At 36.2% G+C, this 23306-nt stretch overlaps 3 protein-coding genes across 4 annotated transcripts; 2 read left to right on the forward strand and 1 right to left on the reverse strand.

The window, feature by feature from the left end:
- Positions 1 to 1147: 1147 nt before the first annotated feature.
- On the forward strand, positions 1148 to 5465 carry LOC104242422 (pentatricopeptide repeat-containing protein At1g80880, mitochondrial). 2 transcript variants are annotated; one of them, XM_070171448.1, is made up of 4 exons: positions 1148 to 1803; positions 2440 to 4019; positions 4535 to 4794; positions 4882 to 5465. In XM_070171448.1, the coding sequence occupies exons 1-2, from the start codon at positions 1205 to 1207 to the stop codon at positions 3482 to 3484; spliced, it is 1644 nt and encodes a 547-aa protein (XP_070027549.1). In that variant the 5' UTR covers positions 1148 to 1204; the 3' UTR covers positions 3485 to 4019; positions 4535 to 4794; positions 4882 to 5465. The 2 variants fall into 2 exon arrangements, with proteins under 2 accessions (XP_070027549.1, XP_009795772.1); XM_009797470.2 differs by having other exon boundaries at positions 2440 to 4794.
- LOC104242412 (early nodulin-like protein 17) lies at positions 4641 to 5228 on the forward strand. The gene is made up of 2 exons (XM_009797463.2): positions 4641 to 4794; positions 4882 to 5228. The coding sequence occupies exons 1-2, from the start codon at positions 4641 to 4643 to the stop codon at positions 5226 to 5228; spliced, it is 501 nt and encodes a 166-aa protein (XP_009795765.1).
- A 7233-nt stretch (positions 5466 to 12698) lies between the features above and the next one.
- Positions 12699 to 15305, reverse strand: LOC104242404 (putative receptor-like protein kinase At1g80870). The gene has a single exon (XM_009797452.2). It carries the CDS (start codon positions 14950 to 14952, stop codon positions 12823 to 12825), a length of 2130 nt encoding a protein of 709 aa, XP_009795754.1. The 5' UTR covers positions 14953 to 15305; the 3' UTR covers positions 12699 to 12822.
- Between the last annotated feature and the right edge of the window lie 8001 nt (positions 15306 to 23306).

Genomic DNA, 23306 nt, shown 5'->3' on the forward strand with positions numbered 1-23306 from the left:
CCTAACACCTTCTCCCGGGTTAACAGAATTCCTTATCCGGATTTCTGGTTCGCGGATTGTAATACAGAGTCATTCTTTTCCTCGATTCGGGATTAAATTGGTGACTTGGGACACCCTAAATCTCCCAAGTGGCGACTCTGAAATAAATAAACAAATCTCGTTTCGATTGTCCTTTAATTGGAAAAACTCCCTTGTCCCCACGCGGGGGCGAAAAAAGGAGGTGTGACAAAGTTAATGACAGACAGTCCTTAAGTTTTAATTTCTTGTTCAAAAGTTAAGGACTGAAAGTCCTTAACTTTTAATTCCATGTTTAAATGTTAAGGACAGACAGTCCTTATCTTGGTCTTGCACTTACAGTACACCTGTTCTTAATTCTACAAGGATTACTTTATAATGTATGTCCTTTGTTTCCCATTTTTTTGACTTGTAGGATGGAAACAATATGCATAATAGTTGCTTTTAATTGTAGATGGACCAAACACTATAAATATCTAGAAACAGAACATAAATCATGAACTAGCAAATGAAAAAGTACCTAATGCCTCGAGTGCCACCAGTTACAAGAGCATTCATGCCATAAAGGGACCATCTATTCACTTTTCCACTACACTTAGTGGCAGTGGCAGTAGTTGTGAGTCGAACTGAACTGCAATTCATCCATGGGTTTATTATAAAGTTTCTGGATTTTGAAAGTTGAAGTTTGTGCTTGAGAGAAGCAACAACAGTGTGTGAAATGAAGAGGGGTTCCGACATTTTCTTTTAGAGAGAGAAAGAGACAAGGGATTGAGGGATTGATGTGCCCAGATAAGGGATTGAGGGATTGATGTTGTTGACCAAGCATGGAGGAGGCCGACCATGAAATCACCTTGGGTATTCCAGATGAAAATGCAACGCGAAAGAGAGGAAGAAAGGGTAAAATTGTCTTTTTTCTATTAGTGGTGGCTATTTTTGCTGAGCATTATAATTAGTGGATAAAAATTAAAGACACCCTTAATTAGTGGCTACTACACGCCATTTTTACTTATTCGAAAAGTCAAACAGTAATCCATGGGCCTGATCAATTTGGGTTTGGGCTTAGAATAATGGCGTCCAATTGTAAAATCATATGGCTTCTGTAGACTTGAGCTAACTGAGGTTTGTTGTTTCCACAACAGTTAAAACAGCAGAAGGAAAATGGAGATTTCTCCGGTTTAACTGAGAAATAATGCGGTTGCTCTCTCTTGCACGAAGGCTCTATAATGCTCGCCCTCTCGCTTCTAAGCATATAATTGGCTCTATAGCTCCTCAGCCTCCTTGTTTGTTTGCTTCAAAACCGAAACTAAAGCGCCATTTCTTTGGGACATTTCGTCAACCATTTGGCAGAACTTGTCATATTACACCATCCAAGCCCGCTTTCTTCAGCTCCGGCAATTTAACTTGCTACGAAATCATCAATTTCGGTAAGCATGTGGACACTTTGCGCGAAAAATCTCAACTTGATGTTAGCCAATTTGTTGGGATTATACAAAAGGCCAATGATTTTGATTCTGGTGATGAAGCCATGTTGTTTCTTGATGAATGCTGTGTTAAACCAAACAAAGACTTGGTCTTTTTGGTGATTTGGGAGTTGAGAAAGCAGTGGAAGTTGGCCTATTTGCTATTCAAATGGGGTGAGAAATGCAAATGCCTCGAGGAAAACACGTGGTGTTTGATGATATGGATTCTGGGCAACCATGGTAAGTTCAGTACTGCCTGGTCTTTGATTCGAGATCTTCTTCAGATGTCAATAAATATTCAAGAGGCGGTCCTCCTCATGATTGATAGGTAAAAACTTATCTTTTATTTTTTGGTTGATTTCCTTTTCCCATGTTTTTGACGCATACCATTGAGTGAAATGTGAAGTCATTCATTTTCATGCAGAGTAACCTTTGTAATATGATTTCTGTAATTTATGTGAGTTCATCTACATAATTGCTGAGAAGCAACTGTTAACTAGATCGTTGAATTCAAGCATTAATTTGTAGATATCAGTAGTCTCACAAAAAATGTTACCTTTTAATTGCTCTATCTAGCTAGAAAAGTTGTTTCATAATTTTTATAGGCCTAGTCATTCATGTTTCTTTCAGAATTAAGGTATTCATTACGTAGTGATATTCAGAGGCGGATTCAGAATTTGAAGTTTATGGATTTTGACGACCCCTTGCTTGCCACCGAACCCACAATCCATTTATCCTACTGGATTCACAGTTTTTTGTATGTACATATTTAGTGGATTTCTCAACACATATATGGGGTCTAGGCTAAAGCTTCTGGGTTCTGCTGAACCCGTGCCATAAATTGTGCATCTGTCCCCGTGATATTCCCAATAAACTACTGAGACAAATGCTATGCATTAACTTGAGTAAGATGATTAATTGCTTGACATGTTGTTTGACATAGTAATTCATGATATTCTTACAGATATGCTGCTGCCAATAATGCTGGCAAAGCTATACAGACATTCCAGATAATGGAGAAGTTCAGTATGTCTCCTGATCAGAGAATATTCCTGACATTCTTGAATACTCTCTGTAAGCATGGGTTTATTGAAGAAGCTGAAGAATTCATGTTTATTAATAAAAAGCTATTCCCCTTGGAAATTGATGGTTTTAATATTATCCTTAATGGATGGTGCAATATTATGGTTGATAAATTTGAAGCCAAAAGGATATGGCGAGAAATGTCCAAGTGTTGTATTGAACCAAATGTTACTTCGTATACCCACATGATTTCCTGCTTCTCCACGGTTAGAAATTTGTTCGATTCACTTAGACTTTATGATGAAATGCAGAAACGCGGCTGGGTTCCTGGCCTGGAGGTGTATAATGCTTTGATTTATGTACTGACTTGTGAGAATTGTGTGAAGGAAGCTCTTAAAATTCTTGATAAAGTGAAACATATGGGTCTGCGTCCTGATTCTAGTACATACAACTTGATGATACGTCCTCTGTGTGAATCATCTAAGTTGGCTGAGGCGAGAAGTATATTAGCTCTGATGGAGAAAGACAATATCAGTCCAACTATTGAAACATATCATTCATTTCTTGCAGGTGCAAGTCTAGAAGGAACTATTGAAGTTCTTAACTCTATGAAACGGGCTGAAGTTGGTCCAAACAGGGACACCTTTCTCTTAATTCTTGATAGTTTTTTGAAGTTGAAGCAGCCGGAAAATGCATTGAAGATATGGGCAGAGATGAAGCAGTATGAGGTAGTGCCCCAGTCTGCACATTATTCTCTTTTGGTGGGAGGACTTGTGGAGTGCAGGTTATTCTCCCAGGCGAGAGAGTTATATTCAGAGATGAAATCCGGTGGAATTCTTGATGACCCAGGTCTCCTGAAGTTCTTACAGCTACCAACTGGTCCAAGAGGCCAACGACATGTGAGAGATCCTAAACATACTAAAAAGGGGAAACCGACAAAGCATCCGACGCACAGGGTGATCAGAAGTGAAAAAGGTAGAAGGTAACTAAATGATGCTTGAAAGACTCTAGCTCATCCACGCCTGATGGGTGCCTTTAGAAGCTACCCATAAATCTTTGACCGTGCAAGCTATGTAGATTTGTTTTGCTGGGACCGGGTTAGCATCGGTCTTGGTTGCTTCTAAAGATAATTGCCCGGAGTCCAATTCATGCTAGAGTATTCTCTAGATTCTTGATATGGCTGCCCGAGTGGCCTAGTAGGGATGTGTTTGGGACGACATGGATAACTAAATTCATGCTATATATGGTTTGCCATAAGAACGTGTTCCAAGAACATTTCAGCATTGCCAAATCTGTTACATTGTCAATCTTGGCAAAATCTCGGTCACTGCATTGCCTTTCATATTGATTCATCAACATCCGATATGACAAGCCATGCCTCATATAAGTGACATTTTGTGTTCATTCTCTATGTGATTTTGCTTCAGTAACTGATGCCAGCACTGGGCCATGTCTTCGGGTCTGCGGTCTTCATATAAATCCAAGAATGAAGTTCAGATTGTTGTAGATAAATGGCATCAGGTGAATCCTTGCTGAACTAATATACCATGCAGTTGAATCAGTTTAGGTTGCTAGGATGCTAAATTGGATATAGGTATATAATCTAAGTTATCCTACCCAATTCTTGGGTATGGAGTTAATTAGAAAGAGTGCACATCGAGATACGGGGACAGACTTCTCATTGCTTTTGCGAACACATACAGCAGATTGCGGTATTTGTGTAATCGGAATTCTAGTTCGTTTATGTTACTGAGTTCTAAATTAACAATTTATACATATTCAATGAATTTTTTAACACAAATATAGATTTTAGACTAAAGTTACTAGGTTCAGCATGATTCCAAATGTTTTGGTGGTCTCCAGAGTCTAAAAGGAGTAAAACAAACACTACTTTTGGAAAGAAAATCAAATATATACGAGAATATACATCATAATTTATAGAAACTATATTATTTATTTCCATAAAAATAACAAACGGATAACGGTCATCTAATTTGCTTTGGATGTGTATATAATGGTGGCTGGGCCAAGTACAGTCATAAAGTAGGACTAGCTCAGTTGGCTATTTCCTCAACCAAACATTAACCAGTCACGTCCAGCTCATAGCTTCTGTCACTCGGGCTTATCAACATTTCTCTGAACATGGCTCTCTCTGTTCTCTTTTTCCTACTCCTCGCCGCCGCTGCCACCGTTAACGCCACCGACCATATCGTCGGAGCTAACAAAGGCTGGAACCCTGGCATCAACTACACCCTTTGGGCAAACAACCAAACCTTCTACGCCGGTGACTATATATGTACGTATTACACTGTAAACAAGTACGTTAGTACATATTTTGCGTTTTTGTTACTTCTCTAACTTTTCTTTCTTTGTTGGGTGACAGCATTTAGGTATCAGAAGTCACAGTACAATGTGTTTTTAGTGAACAAGACTGGATATGATAACTGCACAATAGAAGGTGCACTTGGGAATTGGACCGGCGGAAAAGACTTCATTATGCTGAACAAGACCCAGAGGTATTACTTCATTTGTGGCACTGGCGGTTGCTTTAACGGAATGAAGGTTTCGGTGGTTGTTCATCCTCTTCCATCTCCTCCGAAGTCAGCCATTTCTGCTGAGCATTCCTCCAAAAAGTCTGCTGCTCCGGTGGCGGCGCGTGGTTTTGGGTCACTACTAGCTACGGGCTTCGGTTTATTTGGATTGATATTATATGATTCAATTTGGACCTAGCAAGTTCTGATCTTAATTTCTTGTTTGAGATTGTTGTGCTACCGTAGCTCGATTAAATTCTCAAACTGCCACAACCACAAGTGTCAAGCGTGTATGTCATTTTGATTTTTTGATTATGTCATTCGTCAATTCAATTTTGTTCTTTTACTTTCACTTTTATCAGGTTTCTCTTGTAATTTGCGGTTGTTTCTTTTAATGCCAATTTTACTGCATTCTCAGTAACTTCAAATCAACAAAGTGCGATCTACTAATTATAGTTAGAATTCTAAAAAATCTTTGATTCAGAGTCAGCGTATAGGCCGACAAAAAATGCTTTCCCGTTCAGAAATCTGAATCCTATCTGTGGGGCCTCCCCTTCATGTCTACGTGAGGACTGAAGAACGAGTGAATCTTGTTTTAGGGTTTATGCCCATTGCCGATCATGTGGTCAGTTTCCCCGCTTTCGAGGGTAATGATACACCTGTGGTTGGACTCTAGGCTTGGCCCATTTCAAACATTCATATGGGCCTAGATCCCTATAGAACGGGACAAAAATGACCAGATTTACAACTGGTCATTCAAAAATAGCATAGTTTTAAAAGTAATAAAAATTTAGTCATTTTTCATTGTAAAGATAAAACTGAGTGAAAACTCTGTTCAAAACCCGAAAAATACGCAAGTATATTATATTATGATGGAGTTCCAGGATAGGTGTGCTGGAACTCCAGCATAATATGATGGAGTTCCAGCATACGTACATTAGAACTCCAACATAATATACTGGAGTTCCAGCAAATATAATTGTCCAGTATAATATACTGGAGTTTGAAGCACCGGTGCTCCAGTCTCCAGTATATTATACTGGAGTCAGCAAAGTATACCGGTCCAACATAATATGCTGGAGTTCATACACAGGTGCACCGAACTCCAGTATATTATGCTGGACCGGTCTCTGTTGCAGCAAAATAGCGGCTATTTTTCATTGACTTCGTAAACGCCGACTATTTTTGAATGACCAGTCCGAAAACTGGCTATACCGTGCTATTTTTACCTATAGAACCTTCGACAAAAGGCTTGGCCCATTTCAAAAAACGCTTTTTTTTCTTTTCAAATTTCAGTTTTTTTGTCACCACCCACCCTACTTACCCCTCCCCCGGGCAAAAAACATTATTTTTTTTTGTAATTTTAAATTTTTTTTTTTTTGTTTTTCTGCACCATCCACCCCTCACCCCCACCCCTCACCCAAATTTTAGTCTGACCCTAGTCCATTACAAACTAAGCTTACCTACAAATCCAAACTATTACTCTCTCCATTCTAGTTTATATGACATTAAGAGTGTATTATGGGCCGGGACCGGCCCGGGACCGCATGCCAAATGGGCCAAACGGGCCGGTCTCAAACGGGTCGGTCTCAAACGGGCCGGTCTGTAGTAGTGCAAAAGCCCATAACGGGCCGGTCCTTACCATAAAGCCCGTGAGCCCGGGACAGTTTAGCCCGAGACCGGCAGGCGGGCCGGCCCAAACGGGCCCAACAACTAATTTTTTAAAAAAAAAAAATTAAAAAGGGACAACGGTCAGATATTTAAAATGTAGTTGTTGGACTGCATTTTTAGCCGTTTGGCACTTTCAAAAATAGCCATTTGGCTCCCAAACTTTGTTTTAACCCCAAACTTTTTATAATTACACTTTCCCTATTCTCAACTATAAATACCCCCTCATTCTTTCATTTTTACTCACAAATTAATCAATCTCTCTCATTTCTCAAACTCAAATTGAAGTATTCAAGTCTTCACTCATCTCTCATTTCTCAAACTCCAATTCTTAATTCAAGTTAAATCATGCCCGGTGATTCTAGATTGCACCCATTTATTTTGGAACACTTTAATGTGGTAGAAGAAAATGAAGAAGTTTACATAATAAAGTGCAAGAACTGTGGTCGAGTCTACACTCGTCGTCGAAAGGAGGGCACAGACTCTTTAAGGAGGCATATAAAGAGTTGTCTTGCGCGTTCTCCAGACATTTGTATTTAAGATTTTAAGTTGATTTGAGATAATTTGTGTTATTTTAAAATTATTAGACGTATTATGCTTAATGTTCTAGTTTGTTAAATTAATTTGAAGTATTATGTTGAAGGTATTGAACTTTAATTTGAAGTATTAAATATAAACTTTAATTTGCAGCTTTGATACCGAGTATTAAATGTAAACTTTAATTTGAACTATATCTATAGCTTATATATATTATATATACTATATCTACATATTGGACTATATATATATATATATATATATATCCAATACATATAAACTATATATATCTAATACATATAAGCTATATATAAGGCACTATCTATATATCTAATACATATAAACTCTCTCTCTCTCTCTCTATATATATATATTATAGATATAGATATAGTATATATAATATATATAAGCTATATATTATATAAGACAATATATAATTATATATACATACTATATATATTTATATAGCTATATATAAGCAATTTATATTAGTATATACATATATAGTTTATAAGAAATTGCCTTAGATAAAAAAAATAAAAAAATAGCCCGGAACGAAAAAATCCGGTTAGGCCCGCGGGCCCGATCCATTTAGTCCAGGACCATGTGGGCTTAGGACCGCAGTGAGCCGGTTCCACTCATTTGGCCCGTTAGGCCCGAGACTGTTTGGTACGGGACCACCAAAGCCCGACCCGCCAAAGCCCAGGCCCGTTTGTCCCGTTTAGGCCCGGACCCGGACCACAATACAGCCTTAACATTATCTTTATCATTTCATCCTAAAAAGAATAATACATTAATATATTTAAACAGTTAAGTTTACACTCTTCATTTCATCTTTAGTGATATATCTTTGTAGTAACACCAATGTTATAGTATATTCAAGATCACAAGTTTAAGAAAAGAATCGCCACACAAATGCTAGGATACGTTGAAGACAACAAATTTCAAAACTTTTTTATTTCTTAATTTTAATTAAAACGGAGGGAGTAACACATGATCTATGTCCTAGCTAAGTTAAGCGGGTCCCAACTCATGAATAACTTAATTGTTGGGTGCCTAACTTATGAGATTAGAGGGGAAAAACATATCAGGAAGGGATAAAGTATTATAATTAGGCAAATTATCTAACATGTTGGAGATGAAATGGAATAAAAAAAAGTATAGATTATTTAGTAAATCGCAAAAGTCCTGCTAAAGATCACAGAATCTCAAGGAATCCTCTTACCATATTTGAAAAGACAATCTACCCACTTTTTGCTAATTCCATAGTTTGGATTGTACAAGGGAACTCCAATGTGCGTACCAATATCACAAAAAAATCTGCTTAAAAGATTTTAACTAACTAATTAATCAGATTTTTGTTTGAAAATATCTATTCATTGTTTATTTAAAGCCAGTGCACAATATATTTAAATTCCATTGACATTCTCTTCTGGAAAATGAGAAGATAACACATGTAAAGTCAACATTGAAATTTCACTATCAATAATAAGAATATACTTTCTAGCGAATATTTCTCTGGTAAGGCGTTGCATCACCCTACGGATGGTCTAAAATATTTAACTAATCAACAATATTTTTTGCAATTAATAATGCGCTAAGGATTGCGATTATGTATAACCATTTTACTAATCTGTAGTCTTTCCCCAGTTCACACTCCTTGCGGATATATATTTTTTTTTTTGAAAAAAAAAAGAAAGGGAAAAAGATATTGTATATCTATATCTATATCTATATCTATATCTATACTTTATTAAAAGCACGAAGGCCCCTAGCGAAATATCATTCGCCTTTTTTGCCCTTCATAAGTATATTTTATGTTGGATAAAATTATAATATGTAAATATAATAAACCAAATTTTCAAAATTGAACCAGGAATTAATGTCAATTCTGACTTAGGATTCTTTTACCAAAATTGTGCCAAACACGTAATAAGTGGGTAACTTTAATCAATATGGCTAACAAATAGTGTCCAAGCAATTACGCTCACTTAGATTTAAGATTCTTCTTCCAAAATTTGCGCAGCAATTAATGCTCTAGAACTAGGATTCTTTTACTAAAATTTCTGTATAATATCACTTTATACAGAACATGTTGCTAGACGAGACTAACAACTTGTTTGGATGGTTGTTACCTATTGTATTGTATCGTACTGTTATTTTAAATACGATGTTTGTTTTAATTGTTACTTAAATTTTATAGTATTATATAGTTAAATTTGTTATTACGTAGCGATGAAATATATAGTATAGTTATTATACTATAATATATTTGTATGATGAGGCACGTATCGAAATAAACTAAAGTAAGAACCACTCTACCCGAATTCCTAAAAAGGATTAATGTTTATCAGTTTTAGGAAGACACCATTTTTCAATAAGTTTTATTTTATAACGCAAACACATATTTTGGATATTATTTATATAATTCTAAAAAAATTATTATTATTGACACATAATACAAGCGCAACGCGCGTACCCAAAGATTAATATTTTTAAATTATAAGAAGTTAGGTAATCGAATTCTTTTAGAAGTTATTGCGCAGTAGCCCGGGAGAAAGACTTGAATTATGGTCCGTCTGGTAACTACCTAAGGTTGCGGTGGCGTAAAGACGGATCCCGAATTTAAATTGAATGAGTTCAAAGTTCAAACTTGTATTAAACTCATTATACTACTAAAGCTATGAGTTCAAATCTAATATTTGGTAAAATTTTAATATATATCTATATCTATATCTATATCTATACTATATTAAAAGCACGAAGACCCTTTGTGAAATGGCGTTCGCCTTTTTTACCCTTTAAAAATGGATTTCACATTGGACAAAGTTGTAATTGTATTTTAATTATTTTCCTAATATGTAGGACTTTAAAATCAACTAAATTATTGTGTATTAAATCCTTCCTTATTTGAACTATGCAAAAATTCCTAATATTTAAGAATTTAAAATTAATTAAAATTTTACTTCTATAAAAAATTTCCTTATTCAAATTATATGACTGTCACGATTCTAAGTTTTTAAAATATCAAGAACAATAATGAAAGCTTTTCTTCAAAACATTTGTCTTAGAATTAAACACTTGAGAATTGTGAAGTATATTTTTAAGAATATCTTGTATTATTTTTTTAATATTTAGATATTAGTTTTTAATCAACTTTAAGAAATGCTGTCCATCAAGTATAAAATTAATTTTGGAAAGAATCACTCCAGCAAATATGAAACCAAATGTCGTTAGCCTTTTTTACCCTTTAAAAATGAATTTCACATTGGACAAAGTTGTAATTATATTTAATTATTTTCCTAATATGTAGGACTTTAAAATCAACTAAATTGTTGTGTATCAAATCCTTCCTTATTTGAACTATGCAAAAATTCCTAATATTTAAGAATTTAAAATTAATTAAGATTTTACTTCTATAAACTTTTTCCCTATTCAAATTATATGACTGTCACGATTCTAAGTTTTTAAAATATCAAGAACAATAATGAAAGCTTTTCTTCAAAACATTTGTCTTAGAATTACACACTTGAGAATTGTGAAGTATATTTTTAAGAATATCTTGTATTATTTTTTTAATATTTAGATATTAATTTTTAATCAACTTTAAGAAATATTGTCCATCAAGCATAAAATTAATTTTGGAAAGAATCACTCTAGCAAATATGAAACCAATTGCGATAGCTTTATTAAAATTAGTGTATTACCATATGTTATAATCTTTTATAAACTTTATTTTAGATGTATTAAATTATATTTTATAACTTTTGTAGTGCGGGCAATTATTTTAGACATATAAATTTTAATATGGTCTAATTATCATTTTTTATAGGTATCACGTACCACTTGTCACATTTTGCGAGCAAATAATTAAAAAATTAGAAAGACTTGAATATAATCGATGAGCACGTCTAAAGAATATTTTCAATTCTAAGCCACTAAATTTTATTAAAATCTAAAATTTAAGGAGCTTAGCAGGTGAAGAAAAGAAAAAAAGAAATAATATTCACTAAACATGCCTTAAATCATTAGAAGCATAAAAATAAAATAAATATAGTAGAGAAGGGAAAACTAAACTTTGAGAGGGAGATAAAAGTACTAATTAATAAGAGAGAAGAAAATTTTATCATAATTTATTTACTATTCGAACAACCTTAACTAAATCCAAAAAAGCATATAGCTTAGAACACTGTACTAAGGATAATCATACATACTATATGGTATATATAATACTTAATTCTTGAAATAGTATTTTTTACTCCAAGAACAACGTCTATAAAGAGATATTAGGTCAGATACAAGATATAACATATCATATTATCTTTATAAAAATATATATAAATACAAAAGTTATATAATTAACCTAAATAAATTTTTAATCTTTGTAAGTTCAGAAGATACCCAATAACTCCGCATTCAACTATTTTGCCAATGTAACATTTATATTTCAATTTAAATAAATATTGTATTTATCTCGACGTCAATTGTTATTGCACATAATTTATTCTTGTTCTCAATTTTATTCACTTTTTTTAATAGACGCAAAAAACACGTACACCGCACGTACACTAATGCTAGTGTGTGTATATATATACTCTATATCGAAAATTATGGGTTCACATGAACCTACAAACTCTAGACTACATCCGCCTCTATGGTAGGATGGCAAGTACATCTTCATTCCTAACAGCAGGTCTCGAATTGAGTTTTAAAATATAAATTGCCTTTTCAAAATGTAAATCCGAGCCACAAAGGATTGGAAAAAGAATAGTGGTCCTGTCTGGTCCAAGCAAAACTGAGTTATTGTTCACCAAACAGCTGAGGTTTTTATGAAGTGGACCAAACTATCATAATGAAGAAGGGAGAAAATATTTAAATTAAGTCAAAATAGAAGCTAATAATGTTTTCTTCCTTTCTGTTTTCCCTCCATATACAACTTGAAGTTTTTATGAGTTGAAAAACTGCCTATATTGGTGAGATTTTTATGAAGTGGACCAAACTATAACATCATAATAAAGGGAGAAGCATTTTGGTTTTTAAACCAAGTCAAAGTAGAAACTAACAATATCTCCTCCTGTTTTCCCTCCATATACAACTCCCTCTCCTCCACTAAAAGACCTTTTCTTTTTCTTCTTTAAAATTACAGCATCATGAGGAGTCTTGTTTTCCTATAGAGGAAATTGAAATTTTAACATGTTACAAGTATCAAAATGCACCTGCAAAAAAAAGGCAGTCCAGTGCACAAAGCATCCCACAGGGTCCGAGAAAAGGCTGCATCCCAATGGGTGCAATGTAAGCAAGTATTAGTGGCTACTTCCACGACTACGAAATATCAAGAAAACCATCTATAGATAAAAAAGTTAGGAAGGTTTACATGTTACCACTATGTTGCTAAGGACAAAGAGGAGATTTCTTTTGAAGGACTAAAAATATGTCATTGTTAGTATTGGCAGTCTGCAGTTGGTAATCATCAGAAAGACAGTTAAAAAACAATCACCTTATTTACATAAAAAACAACTGATTCAGATTCTAAACATACACCCTTGTGAATTTTTCTCAACATAGACAAGTAATTTCAAAAAGGAAACCTATTCTGCGCAACTCTTCTGTCGTCTCCTTGATCTACTGAAATTTCTCGAAGGCGGGGAGGGAGAGAATTCAAAAGGAAGAGATGGTAACTCCATCTCTCCTTTCAAAATCTTAACAATGTCACTAATGTCAGGCCGCAATTCAGGCATTTTCTGTAAGCAAGCAAGTGCTAAGTTAATGCAAAGACTTGCCTGTTCTTTGTTGTAGTCATCTCTTAGCCTCTCATCAACAAGTTCTAACACATTTCCAGCATTAGCTAACTGCTTACACCAGCTTATCAAATTTGCTTTCTCAAGTTTCATTGGTGAATTGAGAACATGTAAAGGCCTCCGACCGGAGACTATTACAAGGATAAGAACTCCAAAGCTGTATATATCAGCCTTTTCCATTAAGTAACCACACCCTCCATATTCTGGTGCAACATAGCATAATGTACCTCTCATGCTTGTCGTGCTGCTCAACTCTCGACTGAATAGATCACCGCTCCACATATCACTACCAACTGAGCGCGAATTCTTTCTCCTCCAACCTTTCCTAAAACTGAATTCTGCATCCGGATCATCTACATTCTGGTTCTGCATTCTGAAATTTCTCTTTCTCTTGAATCGAAAGCGTTTACCAATATCAAAATGAGGAATCTTGAACCTCTTTTTACAGTAATGTTCTAGCCTCTTGGCTTTCTTACTCTTCTTGCTTAGTTCATCAAGGTGCTCTTCTTTCCACCACTCTTTCATCTTCCTCGGCTTCTTGTTATGCGTTTTCCCCTTTATCTCCTTCTCGGACTCTTTCTTGGGAATCTCTATCTCTTGTTCATGTAATGTGGTTTCTTGGACTTCCTCAAATTTACTCAGAGGTGCTGAAATATCCAAACTGGTTTTCTGAGGAGAGCACTTTTTTTCTAAGTCCCACTCAGGATTAGTTGATGGGCAAATTTGGCTTCCAATCCATTCCATCACATAATCTTTGCTACATAATTCACCACTACCATCTTGTCTCCACCACCAATCTTTACCCCACTGTTTGACATTTCTTGCTTTATCATCTCCACTTAAAGCAGCACCCAAATCCAACTTTTTACTATTGTCAAAACTACTAAGCTCCTCTTCATAACTAGCTACACCATTTTCAATAACTGAAACTTCCTTTCCTTTAACATTCCTAGATGTGGCATCATTTTCATTAAAGAAACTTAAATTATGGGTCACAGAATTCAAGCCAAAAGCTCTAATATTTTGGAAACTTTTACTACCTTTAGAAGAAGAAGAAGCCTGTAAAGCCATAGCAAAATCTACCTCATCTTGACTTTCCATAGGTGTCCCAATAGGTGTTGGAGTCTCAGTTCCTGTAGTCATAACCCCTAAATTCCCAGAAAGATCTTGACTTTTCCATAGTTCCTGACTCTTACCCAATTCTTGACTGAACAAATCAACACCAAATTCTTCCTCAAGTTTCAATCTTGACAACCCAAAATCAGAAAGCTTAGCTCTATACTCAGAATCAAGCAACACATTGCTAGGCTTCACATCACCATGAATTACAGGTGGGTCACAATCAATATGCAAAAATGCCAATGCTTTAGCAACATCAAGAATGACATCAAATCTTCTACTCCAATTCATACACAAATTTGACTCAGAAAAAAGGGATTCTTGTAAACTTCTATTAGGCATATATTCATATACAACAAGTCTTTTACTTTTCTCTACACAATAACCAAGAAGTGAAACTATAAGAGGAGATTTTATCCCACCAAGAATTTGAAGCTCATTCTGAAATTCCCTTTCACTTTGGAATGAACCAGAATCCAGTAACTTAACTGCTACTAATTTCCCATCTTCAAGAATTCCTCTGAATACAGTTCCTGATCCACCTTTTCCAATTGAAGTTGAATCACTAAAACCTTCAGTAGCTGATTTTAGCTCTTTGTAACTGAACCTGTGGAGCTTAACAAGAGGTGTATTGGAATCAAAAGGGTTAGTACGAGAACGGTGTACCAAAGAATACCAAAGATAGTAAAGAAAATAAAGAATGGCAAAGAGGATTATAAGTGAAGCTAAGGTTGTAATAATAAGGAAAATTGTACTTGTCATATGTCTTGGATTTGAAGGAAGTGGCTGTCTTGAAGTCATTGTATTCTCTAGTTTAAGGTTCTAACTCACTTGAGGCAGAGAAGTTTCAGGAAAATGAAGGAGAAAGTTGAGGACTTTGCTAGGTTCAACTGGTTTTTGTTAAGTTCATTTTTTCTTCTTATGATATTTGTATTTTTTTTTTAGGGCAGCTTTGGAGTAACTAATAAAATTGTTGTATCAGGAAGTTACGGATTCGAGCCACGAAAAAAGCTTATTAGAAAAATGCATGGTAAGGCTGCGCACAATAAATACTTATAGTCCGGCCCTTTCCGGATCCCATACAATGAGAGTTTGGTGCACCGGATTATTTTCTTTTGGGAGGGGTGGATCTTGCTTTACAGTTGGATAATCATTTGAGGATTAGTACAATGTTTTTAATAGATCTAATGGAATACTACTAGTATTTTTACTGCTAGTAGAATAATAATAAAGAATCTTGAATATTTGTTGTGTAGTTCTGTAAGTAGCAGTACTATTTTAATGATGTAGATTTGAGTTGAAGTTGGAGAGATGATAATGATTAAAGAAATATAGGGGGAATTTGGGAAATACTGAGATAATGGGGAGTGGGGGACCCAAAAGGCCAGAAATGCTTTTGACTAAGGAAGAAGAATTTGCAGTATCTGAGGGAAAAGTGAATGTGGTGTTGGAGTACAGTGCTGCGTGTAGGTTTTGGATTTTTGTGATTTGTTTAATTTTGTTTGCAGAGAAATATGGCCTACCTACCATCTTGATTCTAGGGAGAGTTACAAAATGATTCCTCCAAAGGGGCTATTTAGTAAGTAGTAACTAAAATTATTATATATACCGCAACGGGTGGTCGAGTTGGTTAAGTGAGTAGTTTCTCACATTGGAGATTTGGGATCGATTTTCCTTACCAATAATATTCTAAGTCAGAGCGCGTCGCACTGGACTTGCCTAATGCAGTTTACATATTCGATGTGATTTGCGAACTGACTTCAAGGAAAGAAAGGATGGAATAATTTTACCTGTTCTAGAACTTACCTTGTTATTAAGGAGAAAAAGAAGTGTTTCTTCTAGAAATAGAGGTTAGTAAGGTAAGTGTTATAACCTATAAGGATGACCGAGTTGGTTGAGCAGGAGATCCTCCAGATGAGAGGCTATAGGTTCAAAACCCCCTGTATGCTTTTTTGGTCGAGCTCGTCGCGTTTCCGTACTTAATGTAAGAACTAGTAAACTCGAAAGATGAAGGATAAATCTGTCTCGAAATTCCAGTGGCATTTAGTAATCCCCTTTCAAGGGGATTCGAAACCCCCTGCATGCTTTTTCGATCGAGCTAGTTACGGTTCCGTACTTAATGTAAAAGTTAGTAAACTCGAAATATGAAGAATAAATCTATCTCAAAATTCCAATGGCATTGAGTAATCCTCTTTCAAGGGAATTATAGTCCATTAACCATACTATATTCTAGTTGCGAATCCTCACTCTAAAAATCACACCAAATGGGAATACTCGATAGTATTAGTTTCAAATATTTGTAAAAGAATCGTAATGACAAAAGTTGAGGCTTTAAAGGTAGAGCCTTTTGAAGTAACCTATAAATCTAACTTTTGAAAAAGATAGAAGCCCCTCTCTTGTTTATTGTTTAAAATCTAGTCACTACAAGCTGCTTTCCCTATTAAGAAAGCAAACTACGACTTAATCAGATCGAGACAAGAATTATAATGTAGCAAAGCACCTTTTTAAGATTTACAAGCATACAAAGTGATATTGTTTCAACTTTCATTTCCTTTGGAGACGAATTTATTAAATAAATATTTACACATGATATAAAAGGTTCTTTCTTGTATATACTATTACCTTTTAAACACAAAATTTTCTTTGTCCTTGGTGTTGTACAGTAGTTATGGCACCCACACTATCAAGTTTGAAATTCCAAAAGTGCAGAGAAACTAGTTCTATTTGAGTGTTTTCATTTATTCTCATTAGTTAGTCATAGTTGCACAGCCACATAGGATATAAATATACTGAAGTGAAAGATGAAATGGTGAAGTGCAACAATAGTTACTTTTAAGCCCGTTATTTAAAATATATTCATAATTTATAATGTATTTAAAGATTCTTTAATTCACCAAAACTTCAGGATTAAATATCTTGAATTTTGAAATTCAAGACTTAGTGTCCTGAATTTTTTAGATGCTAATCTGAAATTTAGGATTAAGTGTCCTGAATTTTTGAACTACTAATTTAAAATTCAGGATATAAGATGTTTACCTCGAAATACGAGTAACAATTAGACTTGTAATGTGGTAATAAGGATACGTGATCTGATTTAACGCCAATTGATAGATGACAAGACAAATAAATGAATTAAATGATTTAGATAAATCAAACCAGTGTCATTGCAAGCAGTATCGTCCTCGATTGGAACATGCTCGAGATCAAACGTTAAGAACAATAAGAATAATAGTAAGTTATAAGCAAGTAAGAGAGCATCATATTGTTATTTCTCAGTCAGTGTTGCCTTACAAATGAACAGGGTTCCTCTTTATATAGTAGAGGAATCCCAAATAAGGTATAACTCTAATTTCGGAAGTAAAATCTATGATTGGTATCAATAACCATTAGCGGTTCTGTCGGTTCCGAGATTCCCGTCGAGATTTGTGGTCGATCACTGATATCTCGCTATTCTGTTGCTCGATATTGTTCTTGCCCGATCTCGATCCTTCGGTCTTCGTGTCTTCGAGCTCGAGCTCGCTTCAATATGAACTTAACCTCGAGGCAGACCCTCGAGCCCATAAAATTGGATATGCTCGATTTTAATTGTATACAAATAGTCCTCGCATTTCTTAGAATGAAATGATAAGAAACGATTTGAGTCTCGATTCCCCTGCACCTCGATCACGACGTCGTCTTCATGATATAAGCGATGGATGTGACCGAAACGTCCCATTGGTTCGGTTCCCAAAACCATCAATGCATGTCAGTCGTCGGTCGGCCATTCCGAGGTAGTGGTGCACATTCCCGCACCCGAAGAGAGCATCACCACACATGTGAAGGGGGTTCTTAAGTGTTTACACTTACCTCTTCATGCTGGGTCCCGTCGATCCCATGATTTTCGACTTCTGCAGAAGGTACAAAGTCAACCTCGGTCAGATCCATCCCTCACTTTGGCGTATAGTAATCATGTTGCGCTTTTTCTCCAGCGAGGCAAGGGGTTGGAGTTTACTTTGAACCACCTCATACGGTTGTATCGGCCTCGACTCTATCGAGGGCTGATTAAGCTTCAATGTCGGGCAACAAAGACTTTATTCTCGAGCATCGACGAGGATAAAGATCGAGGTTGGATGAGCCATTCATACGGGTGATAACCTGTGATATAATATCGAAGTAAAAGATGTCATTCCTTGAGGAATGGAACCTCTATCGTAAGTGAATCTTCATATCTCGATTCTTATGTTTCTTTTAATTTTGTCTAACATTTATCCTTAATCATGTAGCTGTCTCTTGGATGCCTCAAGCGGTGCCCGATTTTGAAGATTGGATCCGAAAATTTGCCTCTACTTTCACTCGTGCTGATCGAGCATGGCGAGATTTGGCTAAGGGTCGTTGGGAAGCCAATCATGGTAAGGGTCTCTTCCTCTGTATTCTAAAGAAACTTCATATTTCATTTATTACTAATTTTCCTTCATGCAGGCTTGACCAAGGATGCCATTCTGAGGCCTCCAAGTGAAGGAGGAGAAGCCAAGTCCCCGGCTCCAAAGCCGGAGGAGTATAAGAAGAGAAAAGATGTCTCACAGTCCGAGGTGTCAAAACCCAAACTTTGAAGGGTGAGGAGAAAAATGGTCGCTCTCTCGGCGGATACGGTTCAAAAGTTGAGAGATCAGGCCGAGGAAGAATAAGAAGACACTTTGGTGCTGGTGGCCCACTCCAGGAAGGCCGTCGAAATCACCACTCCTTCCGAATATCCACCTGTTGTAGCTAAGCCTAGTATCAAGGAGGTTTTGAAGAAAAAGTCGGGCATGAACCTTGAATCTCCAGAGGTCGAGATCATTTCTCAATCAACACCTTCTACACCGGGCGGGACCGGTTCTGAAATACAGAAGATCGGACAGAGTGCCCCGAGCGATTTGCTCGGGGCCATGACAATAGGTCAGCTGCCTTCAATGCCAGTCTTTTTTGAAGAAACAATAAGGGAGGCCCGAGTGCTAAAAACTCTCGATATCGACGGAGGCTCTAGCATAAGTGATCCTTTCCGGGATTGCTTCGTGGGGGTCGATAATGCCTATGATATTAATGATGCTTCGATCCTTATAGCTGAAGCCCATTGTCTTTTTTCTAAGGTAGGTACCAGTCGCTTTTTGGTTACTGTTCTTCGTCTCTGTCTTTACAAATCTAACTTGTGTTTTCTTCTTTGTATAGGCCTCTGCCAAATTCCAAGCTGACCTTAGTCAGTGTGAAGCCGAACTCCAAAGGATCTCGGAAGAGAGAAACGCCCTGAAGATACTTTGTGACCAAAAGGACGAGGTCATAAAAGATCTTCAAGCAGACCTGGCCAAGGCTCGTGAAGAGGAGGCCGAGTTAGACAAGCAGGTAACCGCCTTTCTAATAAAGTATGGAATCAACTCGATTGTGCAAGCTAATACTTCGCTATCTCAGTTGCAGCAGAAGATAGATAGGATCGAGCTATCCGAGTAGTGGTCGATCAGGTTAAGGCCGATTGTGATTGGTGTAAAGAGAACATGGACCGCCTTGCTACGAAAAAGGAGGAAGCCTTGGCCATACTATATTCAGCTGAGGCCCAACTTCAAAATTGTAAAGAGAAGAGCTCGTCTCAGACCAAGAGGGTCGAAGAACTTGAAACCAGGCTTGTTGAGGCCAAGGCGAAAATCAAGAAGACCAAGGTCATGGTGGACAAGTCCATCGCCATATACCGGGCTAACGCCGAGGCCGTTCAAATATAGCTAAGGGAGGCCTACGACCGGGAGCGGTAGAGCAATAATTTGGCAAAGTGCCAACGCGGAGGAAAACCCTCAAGGAAATTCATGCTCGAGGTTTTGACCTTTTCAAGGAAATTACTCGGGCCAAAGAACTTGAAGCTGAAGCCAGGCGGCTTCTACCCTCCGATGATGAGGATGATGACGAAGAAGGCAGCCGAGGCGGGTCTAATGGGGGGCCTGAAGGAGACATTGCTTCTGAAGAGGCTGCTCGAGAGGAAGTCAATCCCGAGGGTGCTAGCCCCGATCGTAGCTAGATTTTAATTTCTCTTCTTTTTTGTAAGGCCTTGACTGGCCTTTTGTACATGTTTTTTGATATATAGAAATTTTTCTTCGAATGCCTTCATAAATTTAAAGTTCAGATATGCTCTCCATCTTTATTGAAAATGCTAAAAAATTTCATGGTTGTAATTCCACTAACTTCAGTTCATAAAGCAAACTCTTAAGTTTTTCGTTTATATAAGGGTAAGTCCTATAGTTTGAAATTTGTTCGAGACCTTATCTCGGGGGTGGCTCGATCGAACTTATAGACATGTTATCTTTACAACCAAGTTTGAATGAATCTTGAACTTAGGATAAAGTAAACCCTTAGGTTTTTATCAAATGATTGTTAAGTTTTTCGAGCTCACAGTAATATACCCTTTAGGGTTTTTGGGTGAATCTTTGAGCTATAATTGAATTTTAGCTGAGCTAGGAATAGTAGAACCCTTGGGTTCGAATCGAGTGAGAACGAGGTCTCGAACTCTAATTGTATTGGCCCTTAGGCTTTTTAGATTGGCCCTTAGGCTCCTTAGATTGGCCCTAAGGCTCTTTAAATTGCACCGATTCGGCCTCTAAAAATGCCAGTTATTTTTCCCTTTTCGGTTAAAAGACTTAGTGAAAATTTCCTTATGCCTTAGCATGTGTTTTTTATACCCATTGGGTTTTTTGAGGGTCCGATGATTGGAACCCTATTTCTCTTTTTTGTGTCTTAACGTGTTTGTGTTAAGATAATTTGATACCCCTTGAGTTTTTTTTCGAAGGTTGATATTATCGAATCCTTTTAATTATTCGAGGGCTGATTTTATCGAAGTCTTTTTTTATTTGCTTTGCCGAGGGTAGCCTTATTTAACCGATTTTTCAAAATATTTGAAGGCCTTTTGTTTATAGCAGAAATCGAACGTCTTCGAGCCGCATTATTTTGGCCGTAGACTTTAATATGGTCGTAGCCTTTAATGTGGTTGTAGCCTTCGGGTATGCCTCTTGGACTTATTTCCCGATAACATTTTGAACTTGTTCGAAATGTTAGTCCCCGAGTATGGTAGTCTTGGCCTATATATCGAGGGGGTGCCTCTTTAAGGTCTTACAATTTCGAACTTAGGTAGCTCAAGTGTGCAGTTCTCGAGTGTTCGAAGTATGCTTGTGTTACACCTCCTTTTTTCGCCCCCGTGAGAGGTGAAGGGGTTTTTCCAATTAAAGGACAATCGAAACGGGATTTGTTTATTCATTTCAGAGTCGCCACTTGGGAGATTTTAGGGTGTCCCAAGTCACCAATTTAATCCCGAATCGAGGAAAATAATGACTCTGTATTACAGTCCGCGAACCAGAAATCCGGATAAGGAATTCTGTTAACCCGGAAGAAGGTGTTAGGCATTCCCGAGTTCCGTGGTTCTAGCACGGTCGCTCAATTTTACAGGGAATTTCAACGTTGTGAAAATGTATTTCGAACCGCGTCACAATCAATGTACCCGTGATCGTCGACACACTTTGACTCCGTTGAGATTCAGATTTGGGTCACATAAATGTGCACCCGAGTTTAAGAGGATTAAATTATTAAAGGCGCGCCTAAAGTGACCAGCGTATCATTTACTTTGGGTAGGGCCGTGAAATTTTGCTAAACGGTCCATCCCGAAGTCTAAGCAATTTTAAAGCAAATATTTACTGAGGGCCCCTCAAATTTGTATTTTTTATTTAGCGAGGCTCGTCTCATTATTTTTTTTATTTTTATTTTAAAAAAAAAGATAATCTTAGAATGACTACATTTTTTTCTATTAAGTTTAGTCTCTAAAATAAAGAAAGAAAATCCTAATTAATTAGGAGTTAGAAAAAAATAAGAACATGTAACACTAATTTCTAGATTAGGACCAATATTAAATGAAAGAATTTTAAGGAAAAAATTCGAAATTATAAATAAAATAAGAAATTCGACAACTAATATTCAAAAGAAATCAAATATAGGTAGATTGAAGCTCGCATTGTTATATAAAAAAAACCACTATTGGAATTAATTATTCATAACCATTTGAAACTAGATTTAACCACAATTACTAAAGTTTATTAGAAAGATTATTAAACTTAAACATTATCTAGTCTTGTTTGGCTTTAACTAAATTTAACTATCCATTCATGATTGACCTACTGTTGACCGTATTAAAACTTTCATAGCTAGTGAATTAACCCATTTTGCCAAGCTGATTCACTAAAGACCAACTTATGTTATTTTTCTCTTATTCCAATTATTAAACAGTAATACATGAAATAGCCTAAATACAATCAGTAAAAGAAACGAAGAAAAAGCGAAATTAAAACTTCAAAGTTCCATTCTTCATGTATTCATGCTTTCACATTTTTCAGCTTGCAATAGCTAGTATTACAGTCGTGTACCTGGTATTTGGATACAAGGAAAGGAAGAATAGGATCAACAACAGTAGAAACAGCGCAGCAACAACAAACAACCAGCAATCAGAAAACCCAGCAGTAGACTTGAAAACCAAACAGAAATTCCAGCAACCACTCAATAAAGCAATAACAAAGGACCAACAGTTAACTCAAGAAGCCAATTGAAAATCCCGGAAGCAAACAGTAGGCAGAGATCACACTCAGGAATACACGGAAATAGTATTCGGATAATTTAGAAAATCCTCTTCTTCAAGATTAAAAGTATGTCCTTATCTCCTCTTTAGTTTTGAAATTTTTATCTCTCCCAAAATTCTCTCCCCTTTTAAGTGTCAAATGAGTCCTCCTTTTATACCCAAAACCAAGACTCTTTCTTTTTCTTTTTTTACCCCATTCCTTTTTACTATTTTTTTTAAAACCATTATTACTACCCTTTTTACCTCTTTTACTTTATTAACCCAATATTCTTTTAATATGTGCACCCTTTAACTTTTTATTATTACTTGCACTTTTACTTTAGTAAAAGTAGTCAACGTGGCCCCCCCATGTTCCCTCTTTTTGAAAAGAAGACATCATTATCAACCTTTTCCTTTTTGCTTTTATTATTATGTCTTGTCCCCCACCATAATTAAATAATCCGTAATTGGTTAATTCCCGTTTTATCCCTAAAACTACTGTTATGCCCTGATTCAAAATCTGTTCAAACTTCAAAATTATCTAAGAACCTAAAATTAAATTACC

Source organism: Nicotiana sylvestris, chromosome 3, assembly GCF_000393655.2.
Source record: "Nicotiana sylvestris chromosome 3, ASM39365v2, whole genome shotgun sequence".
In the NCBI taxonomy this organism is placed as follows: domain Eukaryota; kingdom Viridiplantae; phylum Streptophyta; class Magnoliopsida; order Solanales; family Solanaceae; genus Nicotiana; species Nicotiana sylvestris.

What these genes read in the sequence shown, in the direction of transcription:
- LOC104242404 (XM_009797452.2), bottom strand. Translation starts at nt 14,952, where the DNA reads ATGACTTCAAGACAGCCACTTCCTTCAAATCCAAGACATATGACAAGT.
- LOC104242412 (XM_009797463.2), top strand. Translation starts at nt 4,641, where the DNA reads ATGGCTCTCTCTGTTCTCTTTTTCCTACTCCTCGCCGCCGCTGCCACC. An exon ending in CTACGCCGGTGACTATATAT is followed by an intron (nt 4,795 to 4,881) that starts GTACGTATTACA and finishes GTTGGGTGACAG; the next exon opens with CATTTAGGTATCAGAAGTCA.
- LOC104242422 (XM_009797470.2), top strand. Translation starts at nt 1,205, where the DNA reads ATGCGGTTGCTCTCTCTTGCACGAAGGCTCTATAATGCTCGCCCTCTC. An exon ending in GTCCTCCTCATGATTGATAG is followed by an intron (nt 1,804 to 2,439) that starts GTAAAAACTTAT and finishes ATATTCTTACAG; the next exon opens with ATATGCTGCTGCCAATAATG.